General features: G+C 44.8%; 3 protein-coding genes across 8 annotated transcripts; all 3 read left to right on the forward strand.

Moving 5' to 3' along the window:
• LOC110431663 (U-box domain-containing protein 33-like) lies at positions 787-3,744 on the forward strand. Of its 4 annotated transcripts, none has more exons than XR_002449082.1 (8): positions 787-915; positions 1,040-1,230; positions 1,724-1,845; positions 2,605-2,699; positions 2,788-2,907; positions 3,074-3,156; positions 3,261-3,371; positions 3,485-3,744. XR_002449082.1 is itself a non-coding variant. In XM_021450930.1 (8 exons), the coding sequence occupies exons 2-6, from the start codon at positions 1,089-1,091 to the stop codon at positions 3,153-3,155; spliced, it is 522 nt and encodes a 173-aa protein (XP_021306605.1). In that variant the 5' UTR covers positions 787-915; positions 1,040-1,088; the 3' UTR covers position 3,156; positions 3,261-3,371; positions 3,468-3,744. The 4 variants fall into 4 exon arrangements, 3 of the variants coding, with proteins under 3 accessions (XP_021306605.1, XP_021306604.1, XP_021306606.1); XM_021450930.1 differs by having other exon boundaries at positions 2,830-2,907; positions 3,071-3,156; positions 3,468-3,744; XM_021450929.1 differs by having other exon boundaries at positions 2,830-2,907; positions 3,071-3,156.
• On the forward strand, positions 8,647-13,286 carry LOC8057059 (receptor protein kinase-like protein ZAR1). The gene is made up of 2 exons (XM_002463597.2): positions 8,647-10,527; positions 12,362-13,286. Exons 1-2 carry the CDS (start codon positions 8,934-8,936, stop codon positions 13,084-13,086), a joined length of 2,319 nt encoding a protein of 772 aa, XP_002463642.1. The 5' UTR covers positions 8,647-8,933; the 3' UTR covers positions 13,087-13,286.
• LOC8057060 (protein PEP-RELATED DEVELOPMENT ARRESTED 1 homolog, chloroplastic) lies at positions 15,127-23,757 on the forward strand. Of its 3 annotated transcripts, none has more exons than XR_002449330.1 (10): positions 15,127-15,653; positions 16,146-16,301; positions 18,173-18,241; positions 18,344-18,514; positions 21,130-21,273; positions 21,795-21,953; positions 22,052-22,117; positions 22,215-22,274; positions 22,377-22,524; positions 23,212-23,757. XR_002449330.1 is itself a non-coding variant. In XM_002463598.2 (9 exons), exons 1-9 carry the CDS (start codon positions 15,399-15,401, stop codon positions 22,419-22,421), a joined length of 1,125 nt encoding a protein of 374 aa, XP_002463643.1. In that variant the 5' UTR covers positions 15,127-15,398; the 3' UTR covers positions 22,422-23,749. The 3 variants fall into 3 exon arrangements, 1 of the variants encoding a protein (XP_002463643.1); XR_002449331.1 differs by having other exon boundaries at positions 22,629-23,749; XM_002463598.2 differs by having other exon boundaries at positions 22,377-23,749.

A 26,129-nucleotide genomic window follows, 5' to 3' on the forward strand; every position in this document is an offset into this window, starting at 1 on the left:
CAGCGAAAGCGTAAATCCATTTTTGAGCTGCCATTCCGCGCAGAAAACAGAGCAAAAACACGACAGATGTGTCATGCTGATGATCTATCTATTCACGCGCTTGCCCCAGCATTCACGTCAAGCTCCACGAAATAATCTGTCAACGTTCCTTATGCACAGAATGTATAACAGCAGCAAGAAGAGTAGACTACAGGATCCTGAGCTCGTCCATGTGTAAAATACGATTGTGAATAATATACAATACAAGTGTCGCTTTCAAACGGAATAATCCTCGAATCCTGTGTAATTTGTACGCAACCAATGGTATCGGACCATCATTCGCATACGAGCTGAGTCAAATCCCAACAGCAGACAGCCACACCTGAACAAACCCCTGGCTGCGGCAGTTACAAAAAAAGGCAAATAAATTACCACCATTCGTCGACACCTCAGTTCAGGTGCAGATAGACTCAACCTTGGATCACTATCAGAACCTGCAAAGTTTCAGGGATCAATTGAGAGCCCCTTTCTTATGGAGATCATCATCCTGATGGCTTGGGCCATCTGGAAGGCACGAAATGATTTAATCTTCAGACAGATCAATCCCTATCTGCAGTCTTCTACTCAGTTCTTCAAGTCCGAGACGAAGCTTCTGCTGCTTAGAGCAAAGAGAAGTTACTCTCCTGCCATTGATCTATGGATAGTAGATCTTTAGTAGCTTGGTTAAGAGCAGTCCTTCAACTGTTTTTTTTTCATTCCTTTTTTGTATCCTGAATTCACTCCCCCCCCCCCCCCACCCCCACCCCCTGTTCCTCTTTTTTGTTTCTGAACTCGCCTTTGGGCTTTTTTAATAAATGTTGCAGGGGTGTAAACCCCTCCAGAGCCTTCAAAAAAAACATATGACGCGGAGCTGCATTTTCCTTGAATATTCGAGAGGTACATAATCTTATGTATAATATATCATCACCTTGCATTGTCTTCCTTGGTCAAACTGGACTCTTTCCAGGACTGTATTCAAGTTCAATAGACCTGTCTTCTCTAACAACCGTTTCTTCTACAGACAGCAGGCTCAGGATGTTCTTGGCAACCAGACGTTTGGGAGCTTCGACATGGAGGGCATGAGCATGATCTACATAGCCGTTGGGAAGGACTACAAGTCCGACAAGCGAAAATTGCTATTTGTTCTACAACAGTTTCCAGGCCCAATTGGCATCCTCCATGTCCACTCGCCGTCCAAGCTGATACCCATCTGTAAGAGCTGAAATTGTATTTCGCTATTCTTTCCTGCAAGGTACATGCACATGTGTCAGACTATTCTTCACTTGAAAAAGGAATTTCTTAGAAAGAGAGAAAGAAACATGCATACTTCTTATTGTTTGGGAATAACTCATTATGCTCTACAAACACGAAATATACCACTGATTTTATCTTAATAAGTAATGGTCATAATGAAGACAAAACCAGAAAAATTTGTAAGTTGAGGACCAACACGGGCATGCCTGTTCATCAATGTCAATCTTTTTCGAGAACATGCTATAGCACGTATTTCATTAAGCAGTTCATCAATGTCAATCTAGTCCTCGGTATCGTGATGTATCAGAGAAATACGCCAGGCCTTGTTTTCAAATGATAGACAGATCAAAGGGCAATAGTAACTGGCTACACATACAACTTTTGGCTATCTGCTATCTCTTGTACTGATTGAATAAACTCACTGACAAGAATTTGCTGAACAATCCTATAGTGGGTGCTCGAGTACCAGAGAAGTTTGCAAGAGAGGATGTAAAGGAACAGCACATGAGGAGAGAGAAAGAAAAGATGCTGAAGTTATTAAGAAGTTATGTGATGCTGTGCTCTGAACGAGAGGTAATCTCTACTCCATTATCTACTTTTAGCAAAGAAAGATTCACGGAAGGATTGGTTTGCAAGTGAAAGAAAATACTACCAACAATTGCTAGACAATGCCTACAGCCTAAGGCCTTGTTTAGTTCCGAAAAGTGAAAAGTTTTCGGTACTGTAGCACTTTCGTTTGTTTGTGACAAATATTATCCAATCATGGACTAATTAGGATTAAAAGATTCGTCTCGTGATTTACAGCTAAACTGTGTAATTAGATTTTGTTTTCGTATATATTTAATGTTTCATGCATATGCCACAAGATTCAATGTGACAGGGAATCTTGAAAATTTTTTGGTTTTCAGGTAGAACTAAACAAGGCCTAACTAAAAAGGTTAATATCTTCTTAAGCCGAACACCTACTAAGCCCATGCAAGCCATGCTTTACTGAAATTTTAGATGCATTGAAGAACTTATGACTTCCGAATTTTTCAGAGAAAAGGTTTCAATGACTTCAAAATTTAGATATAAAAAAATATAGGCACACCTTAAAAAGTGCCAAGGAAGACTGTACAGCAGAGTCTCTGATATGTTAAAACAGGTTTCTTCTAAAAGTTCATGAATAAGATTAATTCTTACAACACCTTCTTTTAAAACCAAAATCTGTAAACACTTATATTCACATAACACTTCTGCTATAACAGTTACTACAAGATTATAAACAAATGTATCGCCTCTTATGAAAGAATCAATTTTGATGAATCAAGTTTTTTTACTAACCCCTGGCAGGTCAAGGTACAATATATAACTAATGAGGACACCCTCCTTGCCCTTCAGCAGCTGGTTTTGATGAATCAAGTTAGAAAATTAGTCATGGCTTCAAGGTATGAGCTGCAAAATATACCATTTGTCCATGTTGCAGAAATAATGATAACGATAGATCATCACATTGATGTTGCACACACTATTCAGCCATTGAAAAGGCTACCAACCATAAAGACTCCCCATACGCAGGTCCATGTCAAAAGAGAATGCACTCCTTCAGTTCTGCCAGATATTGCTTGTCCGAAACGGTAGACATGAGTGGACCAGGTATGTTTCAATCATGGAACAAATTGAAGGTCTTGTGATTCTGGATCTTCTGTTTCAATATCCGTATTATGCTTAAAGTTGACGTGCTAGTTGAGTTCAATAATTGAAATTATTATCATGTAAAAACATTTTTATATGGTTGACTGAAAGAGCATGCTTGAAGCAGCCCTGCAACACCACAGTGGACACCAGAGCATCTTACAGGAGAATCTGAAGCAGCCACAGCACCATGGGGTCAACGGGTGTGATGTAATCATCGTTGCAAATTTCCACACAAACACATTGTGCGCAAATTTCAAGTATCTACTAAATGGGTGATGCACTGTGTTATTGCAAAATTCCACATTTGTTAGGTAGACAGAAGTAGTGAGCTACATGAGGACGAAACAACAGACGAAAGCGTTCCAACAACTACGGGAGACATAACAAGTGAAGGCTCCAGAGATAACAACCGGTTGCAGATGGTAGGTAACATGAGTTTCTGAACCTAAACTACTTATATGATTACAACAAAACTATGTCCTTTTCTGTTACATGTTATAAGCAGGGTAATCTAACAGATACTACACATCTAAAGGAAAAGGTGCTCAGGCCCGACCAAGACAAATGGGAAATTTTACCTGGGGAAACTTCTAACAGATCTTACCACCACGGATGTTTTGAAGGGCCAAATACATCAGAAAATCTGCTTCATTATCACATCGTCCACGAGAAGAGCCAAATAGAGTTATTAACAGTACTATTTTTTTTTACGCAAAAGACTTATCAATGGTACTATTACACACATATTGCTGCGGTACTCTCAAATGACTGTGGACCGTTCATTTATTTCAATCAGACGGTCACGATCATCTATTACCGGTAATATATGAAATGTATATTTATTTAATTTTTATTTTATAAAATAGGGTAAATAAGTAAAGTTTTAAATATAAAAAATCTTCTTTTTAGATTTGATTGATGCATGCATGATATTGACTGATATGGTAAATCTTTTTGATTTATAAATTTGTGTTTCATATATTTTCATTACCATATTTTTTGTATCACTCTATAAACTTAATTTTGCATGTGGTAGCATTTTTATGTTTACGTGATTAACATTTGATGCGTGTAGCGTATGTGTGGTCGGCTAGCCTAGTTGGTACATTAGCTAGCTAGCTAGTGTGCGTGTGTGTGCGAGAGAGAGCGTGTGTGTGGCCAGCTAGACTATTTGGTACGTTAGCGTGTGTGTATGTGGAGCGTGGGAGCGTGTGTGAGCCTAATGTGTACGTTAGCGTATGTGTGCGCGTGTGTGTGAGTCTGGTCCGATAAGTCATTTGATCCATATATAATATTTTATCCGGGTGTCGCACGATCATGGAAGAGAGCGACTATAATGGCCAGGCGCCGCGCGAGGAAGGTGGATCTTGCGTGATTTGGGGAATTGGGACGCGAGATTTCCCTTCCCATTATTAAGCGGATATGGAGAGTTTTATTTTAGTTTTTCTAGATTTATTAATTTATTTAATAGTTCTTTAAATTATAAAAATCAATGGCTCAGATTGATTTGAGATATTACCTTCTTATAAGTAAAAGGTGTACCTTAGCATTGCCCAAACACTAAAGTGTCGCATTGAATATCAAAGAGTAGCTAAGCAACTCTAGACCTAGGTAGAGATCTGCAGACCGGAATCTAATGCATTGATCCTTTATCAGAAAAAAGTTAAAGAACTTGAAAGGAAGCTAAATTCCCTAGAGGAGTATGCTAATTTAAAACAAGGAAAACAATCTATACCAGAAAAGTCATCAGAACAAGAAGTTCCAAACTCACATTGCATGAATCCAACAACCAGTAGAGAGGAAAACAGGCAATATCACATATCAGGTTAATATCATTGAGTTCGCAGACTATGAGTTTAGGCAAGCCACAAACAATTTTCACCATTTGAACAAGATTGGTCAAGGAGGTTTTGGACCAGTCTACTTTGGCAAGCTCCGAGGCCGACATGTAGCAGTTAAGATGTTTAACCCTCGTGGAAGACAAGGCTATTTCGAGTTTGAGCAAGAGGTAAACCACCACCAACTCATACAGATCTTCTATGGTTAAGTTTCAGTTGTACTTTTCAGCAGTAATTAAGCCATGTTCCAGAATAGATAGGATGGTATAGTCAACAAGTGAAGAATAAATAGACTTTTATTTGTGCATCATTACGTGATGTATATACCAAAAAAGAATTACATGACCGAACTGCTTTCATAGGAGTCTTACGACCATATAATTTGCGATGATGAAGTGATTTTTACTTATCTATTGTCTCAAGTGTAACAAACTTTACATCCTACCAATTTAGGCACTGATATTAAGCAGCGTGAGGCATCCAAACATTGTCAAGCTCTTTGGTCTCTGCTATGAGTCCATGGCTCGTGTATATGAGTATTTAAGCAACGGAAGCCTAGAGCGAAGCCTAAGGGTGCTGGCAGGATAGAGTCCGCATCATCCAAAAAGTACGATCAGCTCTCATCCACCTCCATTTCAACAGGCCTTATGCCATAGTCCACTCAGACATAAAACCTGCAAACATACTTCTTGATGAGTATAATGTGAGCCGGCTAGGGGACTTTGGACTGCTAGGCTTCTGCGTCAGGACTCAGGACCCATCTGGCAATGCCAATGGGGACTACTCGACCATGTATCTATTAGGGCACTCACAATGCAGACTCTATCATAGAGTCTAAAGTTATTTATTATCTCGAACAATGTGGACTTAGAGTCTAAATAAGACTTGGAGTCTTATTTTTTCTAACTCTTTCTTCAATAAATATGCTGCCACATCAGCAAAATATCATAAATAGTATATAATTAATTGTCTTGGACTCTATGATAGAGTCTTGCATTGTGAGTGCCCTTAGTGATCGGATGACAATGCCAATGGGGACTACTTGATACATGGACCCTGTCTACCTGAAAACACAGATGCTGAGCACCCAAGCAGACATTTACTCCTTTGGGATCATCATCATCCAGCTACTAACAGGATGGGAATCGGTGATTGGCATAACAGACGAGGTTCAAAAATGGGTAAGAGACAAGGAGTGTCCCAGGAGGATATTTGATGTGAATGCTGGAAACTGGCCATATGTGGTAGCTAAGCAACTTCTGTGTGTGGCGCTCCAGTGCTGCGATTGCAATGAACCAAAAAGAAGGCCAAGCCTCACATTGGGCTGTTGGAGAGTACTCGATGTGCTAAATGCAAAAGCGGGTAAATGAACCAATTTATATATTATTACTGAAGCTTGAATAAATATTTGTTAAGTTGTGCATGTGAGCTTTTTCTACATGAACAAGTATAATAGTCCTATAATGATTCTGATAATACTGACATCAATTTTGATAATGCTTTGCCTATGAAATTAAGACTATCTTTTTTAGTCAGTGAACAGTTAGATGCAGATTATTACGAGGGTTACCGGCTTGTGGCTTTGTCTTGTTCAGATGGTTTTCTTGTTCATGTTTTCCAGAAGACATTCCCACAAATTCTGTAATAATGGATAATTTACAAACAACCAGAAAGATTTAACATTTGTCATTTTTTTTTTTGCTGAGAAAACACTAAAGAAATGCACCTGACAACAAGATGTTTGATTGGACAATGCAGACTACTGACGAAATGAACTATGCTTGAGCTGTGTGCAAATCACTTGGGATATTAAACCAAAGTACCAAACAGAACGTACAAACAAGTTACAGATGCAGGGATTGTTTGGGTTGAGATTAGTATTTCTATGTGATATTCAAGCTTCCAATTCTTTTGTACGCGATAGAAGAACTCATTGTATATATGTGCTGGGATTGTTTTGTTTGAATGCAACACAGGAACTGTCCATAGTAGAAGGGGATACAGAGTCCAATGAACAGCAAGATTACAACTAATTACTGGAAGAGCAAGTCATAGTACCATTCCTCACTGCAAGACCGGATTGGGGCATCGCATACGCATCGTGAAGGGTAAGACCCGACCCCCTCCCTGGCTCTCGTCTCGGGAGAGCAAACCCTACAAGACCATTGCCTTGGACGCGAACTCCAGATGTCCTGGCCACGGCCGGAGCCCGCAGGAGGAGGATACCACGGGCCTGCGGGCTGCGGTGGATGCGGCGTGCGCGTACTCTGCTCCGCCGAGCAAGCTGACAGCGCATGGCGGTGGAACAGAGACGCACCTCCAGTTTTCTTTTCCGAAATAGTCCCTCGCAGTTTTTCCATTTCATGAATGAAACTAAACCCATTAAAATGAACTTTATTTTTTTAGACTGTATACGCTCACAGACACGAGCGCACACTCACCTATATGAACGCATGCATGCACACCTTACTCTTATGAGCATCTTCGAAGAACCGAGTTGGATCGTCAAATCTCAAGATTGACGAAGTCAACCATAGGCGTCTCGCTGTCAACGGGCATGTCGCCTAGCGCACACTCACCTCTATGAACACAGACACACACATTCTACTCCTATGAGCACCTTCAAAGAACCAAGTTGGACCAACAAATCTCGAGATTGGTGAAGTCCACTACAGGCACCTCGCTGTCGACGGGCACATTGCCTACCACTGAAAGCATAGTGTCGTTAAATTCTGAAATAAATTCAAGAAATGCGAGCACCTTTGTCAAGTCGGGGACTTAAACCCGAATGGACAGGTTCCACCACAAAGAACCCAATCATGATCTATGTTCACAAAGTAAACTTTAAACATGATACATTTTTAGTAATAAAAAATCAATCAATTCATATGAAAATTTTACATTATAAATAAACCATATTTAAATGGTTTAGACGGTGACGAATATCGAACCTGTTCGCTTGAGCCTATCTACCAAATCTATCAATCATTTAATAGTGTTTGTGTCTCACAATAAGTTAGCAAGCAATACTTTCAACCATCACTTTTCTGACGAGCAAACAAGCTCATCATTAGTGTGTGAGACATGAGTGCTGTGCTGCCCACAAGCATTTGCCATGCTGGACCCGTATACTACTGTAGCAATGAATCACCTCCGGCCAAAAGGTTGCTGTGGCTCCAAAGTCCAAACGCACCGGCAGGCGGCAGCATCGACTATCGCCGCCGGCCGGCGTTGCTCGGGTAAAACAAATTAAACCACGTCACAAGTTGTGGGAGCATATCTCAGTTCTGAGCGGCCGGTCAGTCGGAGTCCCGGGCCCCCGATCGGAATCAACCGAAAAACACGGCGATGCGCGGTGGCCTGGCCGGTGGAAAACTGATCGGCGGCCGCTGGCAGGTTTAGGTGTAACCCACACCAACCAAAGCACTCCCGCTCTCGATCAGGCGCCCTGTGTGTCATCATTCCGCCACCTTCTCGAGCGCACTCGCCTTTCACTTTGATTCACACAGCACACAGGGGTGGGGAGGGAGTGCGCACGAACCCAGCTCGATCGATCGATCCGCGGCAGCTTTGCGTCCCTTGTACTCCCCTCCACCGGCTTTTCCCTTTTCTTCCCCATTCCTTCCTTCCTTCCTCCCTCCCTCGCCTGGACCTGGAAAGCCGTTTCCAAGTTCCGCATGCATGCAATCCAACCCTGCGTAACCAACTCGGCCCCACCAACCATAACCACCTTCACTACCCCGTTACGCCAGCACCCGTGTCGCTCTGTGTTGCCAATGCTATTGCCACCAACCCCTCTCCAATGCATGGGCCCTCCCTCGTGTCAAGAAAGCAATCATATTCATATTCATGGCCGTTGCAGGTAGCGGCATGCAGTGGTAGATGCACAGTAGTGCTCATGTGTGTGTGTGTGTGAGAGCAACATTTGTTGTTTTTGCTTAATTAATCACCCGACAATGATTTGTCTCGGATCCTTAAATATGCTTCTTCCCCTACCTCACACTCTGTCACTCTGCCTGCCTGCATATCCATAGTGACACGATTATTAATCCCACTTCAGTTACCTGGCACAGCTCGGGCAGAGCAGGGAACCAATTGCAATTGCAGAGACCAAGCATATCCATATCCAACGCAAATTTTTTTTAAATGAGTGTGCTACACTCGCTCGGGATCCTACTCCTCCTGCTCACGGCGCCGGCGGTGGTGGCGGCACTGTCGGCGGACGGGCTTTCCTTGCTGGCCTTCAAGTCGGCGGTGACCGACGATCCGTCCTCGGCACTTTCGTCGTGGTCCGACGCCGACGCGGACCCGTGCCGCTGGCTCGGCGTCACCTGCGTCAACACCTCGTCCTCGTCCGGCGACGGCGGACTGCGCGTCGTCGGGGTGGCCATCGCCGGCAAGAACCTATCCGGCTACATCCCCTCCGAGCTCGGGTCGCTCGCGTTCCTACGCCGGCTCAACCTCCACGGGAACCGCCTGTCGGGGACCGTCCCCGCCGCGCTCGCCAACGCCACCGCCCTGCGCTCCCTCTTCCTCTACGATAACCGACTCACGGGCCCGTTCCCGGCCGCGCTGTGCGGGATCCCAAAGCTGCAGAACCTCGACCTGTCGCGGAACGCCTTCACGGGCGCGCTGCCGCCGGAGCTTGGGCGCTGCAAGCAGCTGGAGCGCCTGCTTCTCGCCGAGAATGAGTTTTCCGGCAACATACCGGCGGCGGCGGCGGCGGCGGCGGCGTCTGTCTCTGTCTGGCAGCAGATGGTGCGCCTGCAGATGCTGGACCTGTCGTCCAACAACCTCACCGGCGTGATACCGAAAGACCTCGGCAAGCTCTCCGCGCTCGCCGGCACGCTTAACCTCTCCCACAACCACCTCTCCGGCGGGGTGCCCCTCGAGCTCGGTCGCCTCCCGGCCACCGTCACGCTCGACCTCCGCTTCAACAACCTCTCAGGCGAGATCCCGCAGTCCGGCTCCCTCGCCAGCCAGGGCCCCACCGCGTTCCTCAACAACCCGGGGCTCTGCGGCTTCCCGCTGCAGGTCCCCTGCCGCGCCGCTCCTCCGTCGTCGTCGTCGTCGTCGTCGTCCCTACCTCCTCCGTTGTCCTCTGGCGGCGGCGCGGGCGGTGCACGGCAGCCGATCAAGACCAGCCTCATCGTGCTCATCTCGGTGGCCGACGCGGTGGCCGTCGCGTTGGTCGGTGCCATCGCGGTCTACGTGTACTGGAAGGTCTGTGACCGGCGCCGGGCCGCCAAAGAAGACAAAGGCGGCGACGACGACGACGACGAGGAAGGGCGCGGCCTGTTCCCTTGCCCGTGCTGCATTCGCGGCGACTACGCATGCGGCGACTCGTCCTCGTCCTCGGAGTGCTCCGAGCACGACGGGAAGTGCAACGGTGGCGGAGGAGGAACCGAGGAGGGCGGCGAACTGGTGGCGATCGACAAGGGGTTCAGGATGGAGCTGGACGAGCTGCTGAGGTCGTCGGCGTACGTGCTGGGCAAGGGCGGTAAGGGGATCGTGTACAAGGTGGTGGTGGACAACGGCACGACGCCCGTGGCCGTGCGCCGGCTCGGCGGTGGCGCCGCGGCGCCCGAGCGGTATCGGGAGTTCGCCGCGGAGGCAGGCGCCATCGGGCGCGTGCGCCACCCCAACGTCGTAAGGCTGCGCGCCTACTACTGGTCCGCCGACGAGAAGCTCGTCGTCACCGACTTCATCAACAACGGCAACCTCGCGACGGCGTTGCGCGGTGAGTGCCTACCCTACCCATCCATCCATCCTCTGCCAATGCAGTAGCTTTTTCTGGACATTTTGGTATGAACAAATCAAACCCAAGCGAGGACGTTGGATTGTGGCTTCTTCGTTACGATCGATGGAGACGAATCCGTGGCCAAAGACGGGGTGGAACCGTGGAAGTGATCATGTCCTGTAGGACCCCTAGTCCCAGGCCAACCAATTCACTGGAAGCTACTGTATCAGAGTGGCCCAAAGCCCCAGCTAGAAAGGATGTGGTAGTCGACACTCGTCCCATGCGCTCTGGTCATATAGCTGCAACCATGTTGGCATGTTGCATGTCCAATGCCTCTAGAAGAGCGTCGGTAATTGGTACTATGCGCGGACGAGAAGAGCGAGAGGAGACAGGAGCTTGGACCACGTGCAGCCACTAGAGCTATCGGGCGTGTATATTAATAAAAAAAAAAGATGTTTTAACATTGCAAGTAATTTACAACCAAAATTGGAAATAAACCACAACATAGTGCAGTGCCAAAACGGCCGGAATGATCTGTTTTAGCGGGTTTCCGAGAAGCATGCATGTACTACCATATTGCGTCGGTGGGCGATAGTTCTTCGGCTTTTTCAGCTATGTACACAGTTCGAAGCTAACTCTGTTCAAATTCCAGGTGTTACGTAGTATGGATTATTAAATACTTCTATAGTTCTATTCAATGATACTCTAAATGTAGAGCCTGTCTGGCATAGCATTTGGAGCAATTTTTAGGAACAATTTAGGAGGAACTATGCCAAATAGTTTATTCTAAAAAATTATAAAGAAACATTTTTTATTCAAAGAATCATTTCTTTTGAGCCTAAGAAATTCTAGAGAACCCAAACTTAAAATATACTTAAGGATGTGTTTGGTTCCAATACATGGTGAGATGAGATTGTCAATTTTGGAAGAAATGCTCATACAGCCTACACTTGTCACTTTTATCAAGCCTACGAAATTACAAACTTACAATATACTTAAAGATGTGTTTGGTTTCAAGACATGGTGGGATGGGATTGTCAGGTCCCTAATTTTGGGAGCGGGGTCCTCCTATTTCAGTGTTTGGTTATGAGGATGGGTTCATCCCTAGCTTGTTTTTGGTTGGAGGACACTAAAAATGGAAATCCCCTGCAGTAATATGGAGCCCACCTGTCATCCACTCTTCCCGTTTCTTCCCCGCGTTAAAAAAAAAAAATGCTCCCGCGGGGCTGGCACTCCCAAGGTCGGCGAGCTCACGGCAGGCGCTCCCGGGCCGCCACGGCCACGCCCAAGGCTAGCGAGCGGCGGTCGTCACTTCCGCGGTCGGTGTGCATCTGAGGCTGGTGAGGACGCTGCATATGAGGTTGCCTTACCACTGCACGTCAGAAGCTGGAGCGCTGGTTCTCACATGGAGTCGAGGCTGGTGCGCTCCCGTGGCCTCCGTGACTGACTGATGGAGCGCAAGCTTCCAAGCCGACCATTCGGGAGCGTGCATGCAAATGTTTGGGCGCTGTCGCGCGCCTTCCAGTCCGCTGGGGCTCCCGAGGGTCCACTGGGCATTTGGTCCTTCAGCCGTGCCTTGGCACCGTGTCAATGTCACATTCGTACTCGTATCATGCATAGCCACTTTTCGGTCTTTGGACAGGCTTTACCACTTTTCGGTCGGTCGACGAGCGTAACACAGATGCTGAGAGTTCAGAGTTGAGCAAAAGTACAGAACAACAAAAAAAAATAACGCCTGAACAATTAGTAACATCTCTTTTTTTTTATATGAAAAAAAAAACGACTAAGAGTTGTAATCAGGTAACAGCACTGTGACATATGTTTTTCCGTGCAGGCCGGTCCGGGCAGCCAACCCTATCATGGACCCTACGACTGCGGATCGCCAAGGGTGCGGCGCGCGGGCTTGCGCACCTCCACGAGTGCAGCCCACGGCGGTTCGTCCATGGCGAGGTGAAGCCCTCCAACATCCTGCTGGATGCCGACTACAACGCGCTCGTCGCCGACTTCGGCCTCACTCGCCTCCTCACCATCGCCGGCTGCACCGACGTTTACTCCGTGGCGGGGTCCGGCGGCATCATGGGCGGCGCGCTGCCGTATGCTAGGCCCGCCGCCGCCGTGATGGATCACAAGTCCAGCGCATATCGTGCCCCTGAGGCACGCACGCTGGGGGGCTCACAACCGCCGAGCCAGAAGTCCGACGTGTACTCGTTCGGCGTCCTGCTACTGGAGTTGCTCACGGGGAAGTCGCCGGCGGAGCATGCCGCGCCGCCGTCCGTATCGTCCTCGTCGTCGGTGCCGCCATCCCTGCCGGCGGGTCAGAATGGGCAGCGGGAGCTAGAGCAATTACAAGCTCCGGAGCTCGTGAGGTGGGTGCGGCAGGGGTTCGAGGACGTGCGGCCGCTGTCGGAGTTGGCTGATGCCACCTGCCTCAGGGACGCCGCCGCACGGAAGGAGGTTGTCGCGGCGTTCCACGTCGCGCTAGGGTGCGTTGAGGCAGACCCGGAGCGACGACCACGGATGAAGGCCGTGTCCGAGAGCCTTGACAAGATTGGGGCTTGACTTTTTCACTGCCGGGATCGGAAATGGTGGAGTAGTTTTATATTTTTGTTCGTAATTATACCTGTCATCGTTATTGCTTTTCTTTCTTTATTTTTCATTTCCTCCCCTTGGATGCAAGGATTGTTGAAATATATATACGCTAGGAGCCGGGACCGGATTTGTTGCTTTGATATCCTTGATTTTGTGGAGTTGTGTTCTTAGTTGACTACAACACGTGGGTGTTGATTGATAACCAAAATTGTTAAAAGTGCTAGATCTAGAATTTCCAACAGAAATAGGCTTCCAGATTGGCTAAAAGTTGGTTTTTGGCAGTTAGTCAAAATGCATAACCGACTCTACCACGTCACATTCCTCTTAGTGAGGCGACTGAAAAAGATACGTGGAGCATCCAATTTGGATTCCGAATAAAATAGGTTTTTGATTTAGGGGAACAGACCTAGTGGAAAACTGGTTAAGATGGTTTTGAAAATTCATCCAAATTGAAGAGTGGACTTCATCATTGCATTCCTCTGGTTGAGATAATCAGAAAACACATAAATAAACCATCCAATTTAAAGTTTGGATAAGGAAACGGCCTCAAGATGTTTTCACTCTGCACACTCACAAACTCATAACTCGGCTAAACCGGTTTTTTCCTGAGGCTAGTTCAATTCTAATTTGATGGGAACTCGCCTAATGTCATGGGAAACTTGTAGATTTCATTTGAAAAAGATTTTCTATTAGAATAAAAACACCCCTCCACATATACTAGAGAATAACCGACGTAATCGATCAAAAATCAGTGTACTATTCTTTTTTTTTCCTAACTTTTACTCCTCCAACCATCTACTGCGCATTACAAGATGGCCATTCTCTATAAGCTATCGTTACTGTTATGATCGGTTATTTGAGAGCAATAGAGAAAAACTAGACCAATAGGTTAATAGGGGTAATATACCATTAGTGAACTTCCACTTTATTTCTTTTGTACCTATTATTCATATCAACAATGATGTAACTTATTAAACTACTACTCACTGTTGTATGGTGGTCAAGCCACGTGAGTCTTGATGATTGGTTCGTAGATTGTAACTCTACTTTTGATCCAATGTCTTTGGTGTAGTACAGATATGATGTCATCTCCCAAGGATTATCAAGATTGGTTTGTTTAAATCGGGTCAATTAAGTGGATGACACTTGATTTAGGTTAATTAGCACGGTGATCCCTCGCATATTTCATCAATTCTACTTGCATTGATATCTTTTGTTTGAACTAGATTGTCTCAACAACAATACATCACTTTGGCTATTCATTTTAATGCAATATGAAAAATCATCAAGTTTGCCTTTGTCATTGAACATTTCAAATAATACAACATTTCGTATCTCAAAGTGTATGTAATATAATCAATTACATGTTCAACACTTAGCAAGGTGTTTTTTTTTAAGAATTTATCTTAGTCAACCTTGTGTGAAGGGTATGAACCTCCGGTCTTAACAAAAGTTTAGGACTCCTTCGTCAATTAGAGGCTAGGAATCAATCCGACAGTGAAAGTTTATATAAATTAAAGTATCAATCTGGCGAGGAATTCTTCCTCGAGCTTGTTTCTGGCGAAATGAATGTGGCTTTTGGCCTCGTTCGTTTGCTTAGAATTCAACTCCGAAACTAAATTCTTTTGATACAAGATTGAGTGGATCCATGCCTGTCACTCGTTCTAGCCCAGAAAGCCCATCTAGATGGTAGGAGGTTTGGTTCCATTCTGGGCTATAGAGATAGTTAAAAACGAAAACAGTTATTATTCTAGTCTAGTTTTAGTTCCACGTCAGATCGAAAATGAATACGTATTCTCATTCACATATGGACTGAAAACGGACCGTGGTAATCCGCTGTTAACAGGCCTAGAAATAGGCCAATCCGGCCAAAACGAACGAGGCAAGAGTTTGATTTTATTTTCATTTTTTTTGAAAGTAAGATTTTATTTTCATTTTGAGATTAGAGTTCGCGGGTAACGCAGATCAATACAAGAGGCGCCAAGAATGGAATGGATAAGTTCCCCGTCCCTCCACCCAGAAGCTCAGTTTTCCTTCCTCCCATCGCACCGTCCCTTGCGGCCGTCGCGACAGCCCGCCGCCCCGCCCCGCACCGGAACGTCGCCGGCCGCTGGCCTCCAACCCGCCGCCCTCTTGCCGCTGACCGCCCAACCCGCCTCCCACTCGCCGCCGCTTGTCTTGGGGCTCGGCGCGACCCCGCGCGCAAGTGGCGCAGCGCGCGGTCCGCTACTGCGTCCCTCCACCCAGAACCCTTCCTCCCATCGCTTCGTTTCCAAGAGTCCATGTTTCTCTCCCTTGACCTGTCGCTTGCCTGCGCCGTCGTCGCCTTCCCATGGAGGCCCTCATCCCAACTAATCTCACGGGTCCCCTCCCGCTGCAACCTCACATGCCACGCAGCGGCGCCCAAAGTGCCCCTCCCCATCGCCTCGCCGGCCTCCCTCGGGGACGACCCTAGCAAGTGGGACCCCGCCGAGTGCGACGCCCTCCTCCGCGGCGGGGAGCAGGTCGCCTCCGTGCTGCAGGAGATGCTCACGCTGGTCAGGATGCCCTTCCACCGTTTTTTCGTTTGCTTCACTGAATCACTGACGGCGATTACTAGTATGAATTTATGAAATGAACACAGTGCTTCATAAAATTGCGTAGTTTCTCGGATTTCCAATCTTATTAGGTCGTTATTTATATTACAAAAAAAGTTAAAGCTGTTCCGCAATGAACTATTCCACTAGTTTGTTTCGTGGCAGATAGACTAATTGGCAAAGAGTAGTGAAAGCTTTGCCCATTGCTACAGTCAATTTATCCTCCATTTCCTTTCTTCTACGGTTTACGATTTTGTTCTAGATTATAATTCACTCTATAATTGTCCAAGAACTATCATTGGGGGAGTCTTGAATGCTGAATGTGGTTAAGTGTTAATCTCATGTAGTTGTGCAGAATATAACTGCTATTCATGTGGTCTGACTAAATGGCTATACCTTATAATTGTATTATTGATATTGTTCTTGCGTGTGGTTGGTCGTTGGTGTTTCTAGATGGAGGACATGGAGATGGATGGTGCATTTGAGCCGGTTGCTGTGGAGCTGGTGGCACAGGGAGTTATTGGGAAGAGGGTTGACGAAATGGAGTCAGGCTTTCTTATGGCACTTGATTACATGATACAACTTGCACAGAAAGACGCAGACGATGAGGTACTTGATAGAGTCATTTCCTAACTCAGCCAAAGTACTTTTTGCATAACACATTATTTATTCTTCACTAGGCGTCATTGTAGAGAGAGAGTATAACACCTCACATCCCTTGGGTTGGGCTTTCATATATATAGTCACAAGGACTTCAATACAATTTCAATTAGACCTCAAAATATATACATATCTAACACCCCCGCAATAGTTGTGGGAGGTTCACAAAAGCATAGACTGGGCCGGGTTCACAAATGCAATAAGGTACTGTAGCATGGTGGCAGTGGCGCACCCGGAGCCATGACCACCGGTGGCGCCAAAGGTGCCGGTAGTGTGGTGGCAGTGTTAGGTGATGGCAGGGCACCACGCCGCACGTAGACGCAGCCGAGGGTGGTGTTGGTGGCACAAGTGGAGCAGGAGGACTGCAGACGATCACCGTGGGGTCGTCCAAGGGAGATGAGCCAGACAAGGGCATGAGACCACGCCTACTGGGCTGAGTGGGCGTGTCACCCATGAAGGGTGGGTGACAGCGTCGCTGTCATCAACGAGGAAGTCGAGCGAAGCTGGGGTAGACGGACCTGCAGAGTTAGTGTAGAAGGGAAACAACATCTCATCAAACCTAACATCGCGAGAAATGATGATGCGGCGTGATGAGAGATCAAGGCAGCGATATCCTTCGTGGGAAGAAGGGTAGCCGAGGAATACACAGGCAGGAGACCGGGGAGTGAGCTTATGTGCAGAAGTGGCACTAACGTTTGGGTAGTAGAGGCACATGAAGACATGAAGATTGGATAGGTTAGGCTGCTGACTGTAGAGGCAAGAGAAGGGATCTCATTGCGTATGGCAGAGCATGGGCGGCGATTAAGAAGATAGGTGGCTGTGGTGTGAGCTTCACCCCAGTAGGTAGAAGGCATGGAAGAATGGAGGAGAGTGCTCACTATATTGTTGATGGTGCACAGGCTGCGCTCGGCCTACGTGGGCTCCGTCTGGGAAGGGCAGGGCGCGATTCCCGCATGGGAGAGACGATCGCACGTGCACGAGTGATGCTCGGGCGCGTGAGGACAGCCAAAGGAAAGGAGTGGTTGGGAAGTGGGGGCACGTCAGCCGCGTGGGACCAGGGAGGGGAGGAGTCAGCACGCAGGAGATGGCCGCGCCCGAGCAGCCCGTGAGGCCAGGCAAGTCACGCGTGCAGGAGATGGCCACACACGAACAGCTCGTGGGACCAGGGAGGGGGGAAGAAATCCGTGTAGGAGAGAGAGGAGGTGGTCGCGTGGCTAAGGAGCAGCGACGCGAGGAGAGGACGGCCATTCGTGGGCAGGAGGCCACACACGCAGACATAGGAAGAGTGGTGGGAGGGGCTAGAGCAGCGGCCAGAAAGGAACCCGGGCTTCCGATATGATGTAGAGAGATAGTAGAGCACCTCACACCCCTTGGGTTGGTTGGCGGCTTTCGATTGGGCCCTTAGATATATACATATCTATCAATCATCCATTCATTTGCTTATCTTTGTTAAATAGCATAATTCAGCTATGTATTTTGTCTTTGCCATATTCTAAATATTTTTATACCTCCTCGCAAAAAAATAATTTTTTACCAATAAGGTATATCGACGTTTCTTTAACTATAACAGAGAAATTAAATATTATTACTAGTCGATCCAAAGTTGTTTATATTTATTCATGTTAAAGTTAGTATGCTTTAATTAGAAGATGCATAAGTCAAAAGAGACCTTTCAGATTGCTGTGTTGATGTGATAGCCATAAAATCCATGTATGCTTCGAGACATTGTTGTCAGACTGGAGTGCTTACTAAATCCTGCTATATGCATATTTCCCCTTAGCTTATTTTACATCCTTTACATGCTTGTCTTATGATGGCAGCGTAAGTCTCTTCTTGAGGTAATTAAGCAGACAGTGCTAGACCATCTGACAAAGAAATGTCCTCCACATGTAAGTGTTGTTTCAAGTGCCCAGTGTTATCTGCTTATATGTGTGTATGGATGTGGTCGTGTTTGTGTCTTCTGACTGGTGGTGTTGTATTTTACAAACCAGGTCCAGGTTGTTGGACTCCTTTGCCAGACTGAAAAGAAAGAGAGCAGGCATGAATTGTTGCGCCGTGTAGCTGCTGGTGGAGGTGTTTTTAAGAACGATAAAGGTCTTAAGTGCCAAATTCCTGGGGCAAATCTTAGTGACATAGCAAATCAGGCAGATGATCTACTAGAGGTAAGTTGAAAAGCATGAGTACAGGCATCCTTTACTGATGGCCTTCCATGAAATAGCACAATCTTCATAACCTTATTCTTTGCAATGAAACATTTTCTTTTCCATAAGTACGTTCAATGATAAGTTGATAGGAGGAGAGTAAAACCTAATTACAATGTAGACTCAGACACTCAGTACACACATATATACTCATAACTCATTACTAAACAGTTCTGTCCTAGACAGGTTTAAACAGATGCCAGTTCATAGATACTATGAGACTGTATGACATGCTACATACTATTATCTTACAATTCTCATTCAGTTTTGTGAATGAACAATATTGTTGGTGCATTGAGCATTGACTTCAGATGCTATATGTTACTCCCTCTGTCCTAGAATATATCTAGTTTTAGATTTTTCCAGACAGATTAAGGAAAGCGATTAAATGTTTAAGTTTCCCATCATTATCTTGGTCAAGTTACATGTGACTGATAGCCATGTATCTGGTGGGCAGCGCTGCCTAGCATACTTGTTGAAACAAGGAAACCTGCATATTTGTCTGTGCTGCCTGCCATATTTGTGTTTGCATGCTGAGAAGGAAAAGGCAAAGCGAGGGGTATTTATGAGAAACCACCCCTTGGACCCCCCATCAGAACTCAGATATAGCTGTATTTTGGGACAAAGATTGAGTTATAAATAGCTAATTCTGGGATGGATGGAGTACACTATTTTTGAATTGCTGATGATGGCATGCCTGAAATGAACTTAACACCCAGCCTCTTTGGAGTGGTCCCTTGTGACCCACAGATCATGTGGTGTAGTAGTGGGCTACCCCTACATTGGAAATTCAAAACAAGTAATGCTAGCAGGCAGTGCCTCTTAGCTCCAATATCTCAGCTCCTGTTAAACCCCTTTATGCAAAGTTAGTACAATGCAAAGAGTCAATTCTTGACTGGGTTTTATATAAAGATACAAAGGAATACTTCTACGGTCTGCTCTTCAAGAAATAGACAATTGTCAAATTGAAAGCATTGGCTTTACTATTATGTACAGAGCACAGAGCACCAGGCCCGCAACTAGCAAATTTTGGGCATCTTGTTTGTATGGTACTTGTTTCTGTTAAATTCAATTCCCCTCATCCTCAAGTCAACTGGAAGTCTTCAAGTGATGCAGGATAGAACTTTAGAGAGTCTGCTGTTTTGAACCATGGGAACTTGGTGTTAGGCATGCAGATGTCAAATACGCAAAACATAGGAACTTGGTGTTAGGCAGGTGCATGTCAAATATGCTGGATATAACTTGATCAACCTAAGAGGAACTAGGAGACATTTTATTAAGAGGAAAATAGGCACCCAAATTTGCCTCGATGAGGATTTGAACCTGGGTGGTCTAGGCATACACCCACACCCTCGACCAACTGAGCTAGCTCAGCTTCATTATATAACTGTAGTATACATTTTGTTTCAGTAGAAATTGTTATGACCCTATATCATAGCAGTAAACACTACCAGGAAGATAGCTAGGCAGAGTCGGCTTGGAGAGAGACTAGGGGCTTGTTTGCTTGGTGCCTACCAGGCAGTTGGGAAGCCAAGCAAAGATCTAGACCCTAGACCAATGAAATCTAACACCTGGGATCTTTTGCCTGGCTAGGCAACTTTTGAGTCCTCCAAGCAAACGAAGGTGAAGCTGCGGGCGAGGAAGCTGTGGTGAGCCATCGAGGACAGTACCGAGGACGAAGAAGAGGACTGCACAGCAATGGAGGCAATCCTGTCTGCTGTGCCTCACGAGTATGTGGAGCCACTGGGGACCATGGCTTTGCCAAGGCTGCTGGGGACAACTTTAAGGCTATGCGCGTTGGCCCAGGCCCATGAGGCACCCGACGATGCCCGAGGCAACCCCATTGGCCGGGTGCAGCTCCAGGGCCACAAATGCCTGAAGCACCAAGGTTCAATGTGCACTCATGGGCCACCATGTCGGCAAAACCAGGGCTGAAAACCACCTCATCAAGGGGTTATATACACGGTTAGAACTTAGAAGATGTTTGTGGGGCAGAATACATGGTTTTATAGTTCAGTTGGTGTAGACACCAAGCCAAACATCAGGGGGTTATATATAAGACTTTTTCCTTGCATATTTTGCATCATCTGAAAATGCCCAAAGTACTATTATTGGAAATTGAACTTTCTTGAGCGATTCATTCTTGCTGCTCTTTTATTTCTGGAGGTAGGGAAAAATTGTGCTACTTGTCAACCAAACACTGAAATTCATAGGAAACATGTGGACTGTGTTACCACTTACCAGTGTGTTCTAAACAACTTCAACTTACAAATATAGAATGCTAGGGCTGCCTCTCTATTTTATAATTTTATCTCACACTGCTTAAAATAGGTCGTCACACCTAGAATGCTGGTATGCCTAGTTAGAATTGCAAAGCCCAAAGGATATTTGAAACTCCCAAATGGAACAGAGACAAGATGCTAGAGGTGAAGATCATTCCATATCACTTTGCTTCTTGGAGATGATAAGAGTAGGCTGATAACTTTTCGAAAAGAACTGCTTGTATTAGTTAATTATTGTTGTTCCCATGTTGAAGAATTTTCATGAATCTTCTAACATCTTGGTTATTATTACAGTCAATGGAATCTAGGGACACCATTCCTGATCGAAAACTTCTTGCAAGACTAGTTATAGTAAGAGAAGAAGCTCGGAATATGATGGGAGGTGGCCTGTTAGATGAGAGAAATGATCGTGGTTTGTCTACCCTCCCTGAGGCAGAGGTATTTTTAAACTTGGAAATCCTAATGTGACATGGTAAACATGTATTGCATGACTAATTGCAAAATATCAAAGGGTCTTTAGTCTATTTTGATTACTTATATATGGTTGTTGATATGCGATGAAGTGACATCATCAATTTGCTTGTCCGCGTATATCTCGGTGTCTATAATATTATGTAGCAATTTGATGTTTAACAACTACATGAACTTTTCCATTTTATCACTTTGAGGAGTTAATACCTTTAAGGCTTTGTTCTCTTTTCTTCGTATTTATACGAACTCAAATTTTGAGTGCCGTCCATTATGAGTGCAAAAGGACTATTTTGATTTTCTTGTTTGTTGAACAAATATTATTTGAGTATTTTTTTTATAATGGCAAGAGAAGTTAAAACTTATTCTAGAATTAGAAGGAAGGCTGTTTTTTACTGGCTGAAAAAATGCTCAAACTATTAGATGATTTATCAAGATCATTCATTTATATGTCATTGAATTCAAGGTATTCTTTCACGTTAAATTGACAGGTAAACTTTTTGAGCAAGCTCGTTGCTCTTAAACCTGGGAAGGCATTGGAAAGGATGATAAAGGATGTTATGAATGGCAAAGGGGAAGGTGCTGATAACATTGAACCAAGTGCTGGTTCGCATTCTGAACAGGAGAGGCTAACTGGAGTATTAGGAAGGGTGAGTTTTGAGTTCAAATTGGTTCATTAGTATGTTCAGAAATTAGCAGATATTTTGCATTAATAAGTATTCGCTGCACATACTTCTGTGACCTCTAGGGAAGTGTATCTGGCCACAAGCCACGGCCAGTCCGCCCTGGAATGTTCCTTGAGACTGTTTCCAAGGTATGGATCTCATCTTTTATTCTATACAACACATTCACTTTTTTTTAGCATGACGTACGTTTTCCTTTTGTCTGCAATTTCGTCACATGGCTGTAAGGTCCTGGGTGGCGTATATGCAAGTAACACATCTGGCATTACAGCTCAACATCTGGAATGGGTGAGCACCTTACTGGTCCATTATTTGACTGATCTCGGCTTATAATCTACTCTTGTATGCCAATCATGATGGGCATGGTTTGACCGTATTTTCTCATTTTAGGTACATCAAACAACACTCAAAATTCTTCAGGAAATGGCCTTCTAGCATTGTTATCAGGGTTCACTAATAGTTTTGAACATGAGGAGTATATAGCTGCACATCTGTAGCTATTGAAGGTACATGATATCAGAGTCTTGTGTGCACCAAGGTATGGACTGTTTTCTACCTACTGGATTTACTGGTCCTACCGGTCCCGCTGTGGTTGATATTGGAGACCTTTTTTAAGTGGTCACATATCTTTTTGTTGAGAAGTGGAGTGGAAGAAACGATATGGGTTATCTAAAGGCCAAAGATCACTCGTGGGAAGAATGTTGCCGCGTTGTGCAGTCTAGAAGTAACTTAGAGGCTTGGAAGCAACTCCAATAGTTTGCTAAAACTCAATTGGCAAATCTATAGTTTTGCCAAGTCAAGTAAAAAAAGAGGCCTTCTCCAACCGTTTGCTATTTGGGCTTGGCAAAAGAACTTGGCATCCTAGGATTTTTGTCAAAATCACAAAATTGAGCCTCCAACAAGTTGGCAAAACTAGTTGGCAAATTGGGATACACGTGATGCCAAGTGATGGAGGACTTGGCATATTTGCCAAGCGAAGGGGGAATTTTGCCAAACTCACGAAATTGCCAAGTAGTTTTGCCAACTTGTTGGAGGCTGTTTTTTGTGGTTTCGGTAAAAATCCTAGGATGCCAAGTACTTTTAGCAAACTGTTAGAGTTGCTCTTGGTTGTCATTGCCAATTGACTAATTTTAAGTACTAGACTCATAACAGATTTGAGGTGTAATACCATTATTGACATTAGTGTTTGTTCCTTGGCAGTCTGTAATTTTATCTTTTCACACAGGTTGTTTATTCGTCATAGGTGATATTCGGTTAGAAGAAGCTACAATTAAAGAGTGGTATCTTGGAATGCAATAAAATGTGGCTACAATAGTCTGAATATATAACCCCAGGTCTTTTCTCCGGTTGGCAACAGGCAAGTGATGGGGGAAATATGTGTGTGAGTGGGGGTGGGGAGACAACTTTTCCGTACAAACATATAGAAACTAATTCAGATAAATGCACTTATATGTAAAGATTTTGTAACTTAGCATATCTACGGTTCATCCATATATGTAAACACACGAAAATGTTGGGATGCAAAATCAGTTTGGAAAAAATCATATGAAAATGACAAATTCATTTAGTATGTGCACAGAAGACAAAATTCTAGAAATTTTGTCTTCTAGTAGACATGCACTTGAAATTTATTATTTTCGTATGAATTTTTTAAAATGATTTTGCATCTCAAATATTTCATATGGGTATATGGGTGAACTATAGATGTGCCAAGTTTCAAAATTTTTTGAGTCATGGAAATGCATTTTCTTAATTTGTTTTCATCTTTTCACCACATATTTTCCTAGTATGATGTGTGACTGCGAAAATACTTATGTATGACTTGAGTAAACTGAATTTTCATCATTTTAAATTAGTTTTTGCAAAACTACCTATATGTTACTACAATTATTAAAAAATTGCAGTTGTAAGATTTCATTCACATACACCTCGACACGCATGTGAGAGATATAAATGGTCTGTGAATTATGAAACCTGGTAACGAATGCCGGAGAAAATATTGAAATTTAAAATGTACTCCATATTCAAAACTAAATTTTGTATGGCATGGGTTTTAAACAAGGATATGTTTAAAAATGAATGTATTTGCATAGCAGCATAGGAAGAAACTAAACACCAACTCACACAAGCACTGCTAAGTCATATTTTTTTTAAAAAAAATAAATAAAATAGTTTCGACCACTGTAACTGCAATCCCTAAGTCCGTACATGGTTTTTAGCTTAGGCCTATACTTTGTGAATTTTTTAGATTTGATTATTGTAGTACTTTCGTTTGTATTTGATAATTATTGTCCAATGGTAAACTAAGTAGGCTTAAATGATTCATCTCGTGTTCCTAGTTTTTCCATTTCCATGAAACTAAACCGATTCAAGTGAAATTTAAATATGATTCTTTTTTAACTGATTCATATGAAATTCTTACATTACGATAAACTATATTTGGAGGGTTTTGATGTGTGGATTTTGATTACCTGAGTGAAATCACTCAGATTTGTGATGCCAGGCCGTGAATTGGATGGATAGAATGTGTTGCTACTTTTTTTTTGAGGGGAATGTGTTGCCAAGGTTTTTAATTTCGTTATCGCAAAAATTTCGGCCACCACCGAAATTACCGAATTTCGTGAAATTCGGTCGAAATTTCGCTGAAATTTTTTTAGAGACTAGCACATGAAGTATGCTTTTATTTTTAAAAAAATTAGATCTAAACAAGTATCAATATGATTTATGATTACACATCTATTGAATAGAAGAATATGCAATATAAGCACTAGAAAATATGAGTCTAAAGTTATATAGCACATGTATTAGTATATAATAAAATTTTGGATTTTTGTTTCGGCCACCACCGAAATTACCGAAATTCGCGAAATTTTGGCGAAATTTCGCTGAAATTTTGAACCCTTAAATGCCACCAAAAAAAAAGTTGGATCGATCCAGCGCTGGACTAAAATCGATGCGTCGGAAGGTCTTGGGACTGGCCGGGTGATGCATCTGTGGCCTGTGAGCGGCCCAGAAGTCCAGAAGCGACGATGACGGCATGACGCCAATGTGGGGGACGAATTTTTTAGACGATCCATCGAGAAGGCTCCGATCTATGCGCAAACGCAATCCAACGATCGCATGGCGAAGGAGGAGGCGAGTGGCGACGAGATCGAGGCGGCGCCGCCGCCGCCGATAAACCCAGTTACGTATACGATGAGGAAGAGGAATAGGACGGGAGGAGCCAGCGGTAGTCCCGCCGCCGCCGCGTCAGGCGGCGCGGGCATGTGCGACGACGTCCTTCGCGGCGTCTTCGCCCGCGTCCCGGCGCGCACCGCGGTCGCGTCGATGGTGCTCTCCAAGCACCACCAGACCCTGCTCTGCTCCGCTGCCCGGAGAGATAAGTGGGCCATGTATTAATAGTAAATAGCTAACTATTATATGGGTAGGATGGGAGAAAGCTACAAGAAACGTTACAACCATCAAGTATGCTGTATTATTAAATTTGCTCACAGAGACACTCGAAGTTGGGTTCACATATCACCACCACCAATGCAAGCAAACAAATCCAGTAGACAATAAAGGACATCTGGTCCGACTGCACTCTTCACATCGTATCACTACTGAAAACAAAAAAGAAGAGAATTCACAGTGGTCTAGGAGCTCCTCGCTGACAGCATTGGCTGCTCGCCTATGTCTCCTAGCTTCTTATAACACTTAGTTACCTTACCCTCTTAATAAAAAACGGGCTGAACACTCGATAAAAAAAAACAAAAAAGAAGCCACCACAGTCGTTGCATATTGGCTGGCCAGGTCTCACTTCTCAGACGGGGGAGGATGGGGAAGCCTGGGAAAGCAGTCGTTGCAGCAGTAATTGTTGTTTCCGCACTGGCATCTTGGATTTATACGGTAGATGACGTAACCAGTACCACCCACACCAAGCAGCGCTGCAGCTGCCATGGCGGGGACGGACCACGTTGGCAGAGCATTATTTTTGTTGGTCCGAGGAAGCTGCTGCCCCTCCGGTGTGGGAGCACGAGGCTGGGCGGCAGGAGCAGGAGCAGGAGCAGGAGCCGTGCTGATGCTGATGCTGACGTGAAGGATTGGCTTGACCGTGGCCGCGCCTGCGCAACGTAGAGGCAGAGATGAGGACTTCATGGTCCT

This window comes from Sorghum bicolor, chromosome 1 (assembly GCF_000003195.3).
Source record: "Sorghum bicolor cultivar BTx623 chromosome 1, Sorghum_bicolor_NCBIv3, whole genome shotgun sequence".
NCBI lineage: Eukaryota > Viridiplantae > Streptophyta > Magnoliopsida > Poales > Poaceae > Sorghum > Sorghum bicolor.

Coding starts and splice junctions, on each gene's coding strand:
- LOC8057060 (XM_002463598.2), top strand. CDS start 15,399: ATGTTTCTCTCCCTTGACCTGTCGCTTGCCTGCGCCGTCGTCGCCTTC. Junction 18,515..21,129: donor AGGCAGATGATCTACTAGAG/GTAAGTTGAAAA, acceptor TTATTATTACAG/TCAATGGAATCTAGGGACAC. Junction 21,954..22,051: donor TAACTGGAGTATTAGGAAGG/GTGAGTTTTGAG, acceptor TGTGACCTCTAG/GGAAGTGTATCTGGCCACAA.
- LOC110431663 (XM_021450930.1), top strand. CDS start 1,089: ATGGAGGGCATGAGCATGATCTACATAGCCGTTGGGAAGGACTACAAG. Junction 2,700..2,829: donor AAATTAGTCATGGCTTCAAG/GTATGAGCTGCA, acceptor CCCCATACGCAG/GTCCATGTCAAAAGAGAATG. Junction 2,908..3,070: donor GGTAGACATGAGTGGACCAG/GTATGTTTCAAT, acceptor GCATGCTTGAAG/CAGCCCTGCAACACCACAGT.
- LOC8057059 (XM_002463597.2), top strand. CDS start 8,934: ATGAGTGTGCTACACTCGCTCGGGATCCTACTCCTCCTGCTCACGGCG. Junction 10,528..12,361: donor CCTCGCGACGGCGTTGCGCG/GTGAGTGCCTAC, acceptor TTTTCCGTGCAG/GCCGGTCCGGGCAGCCAACC.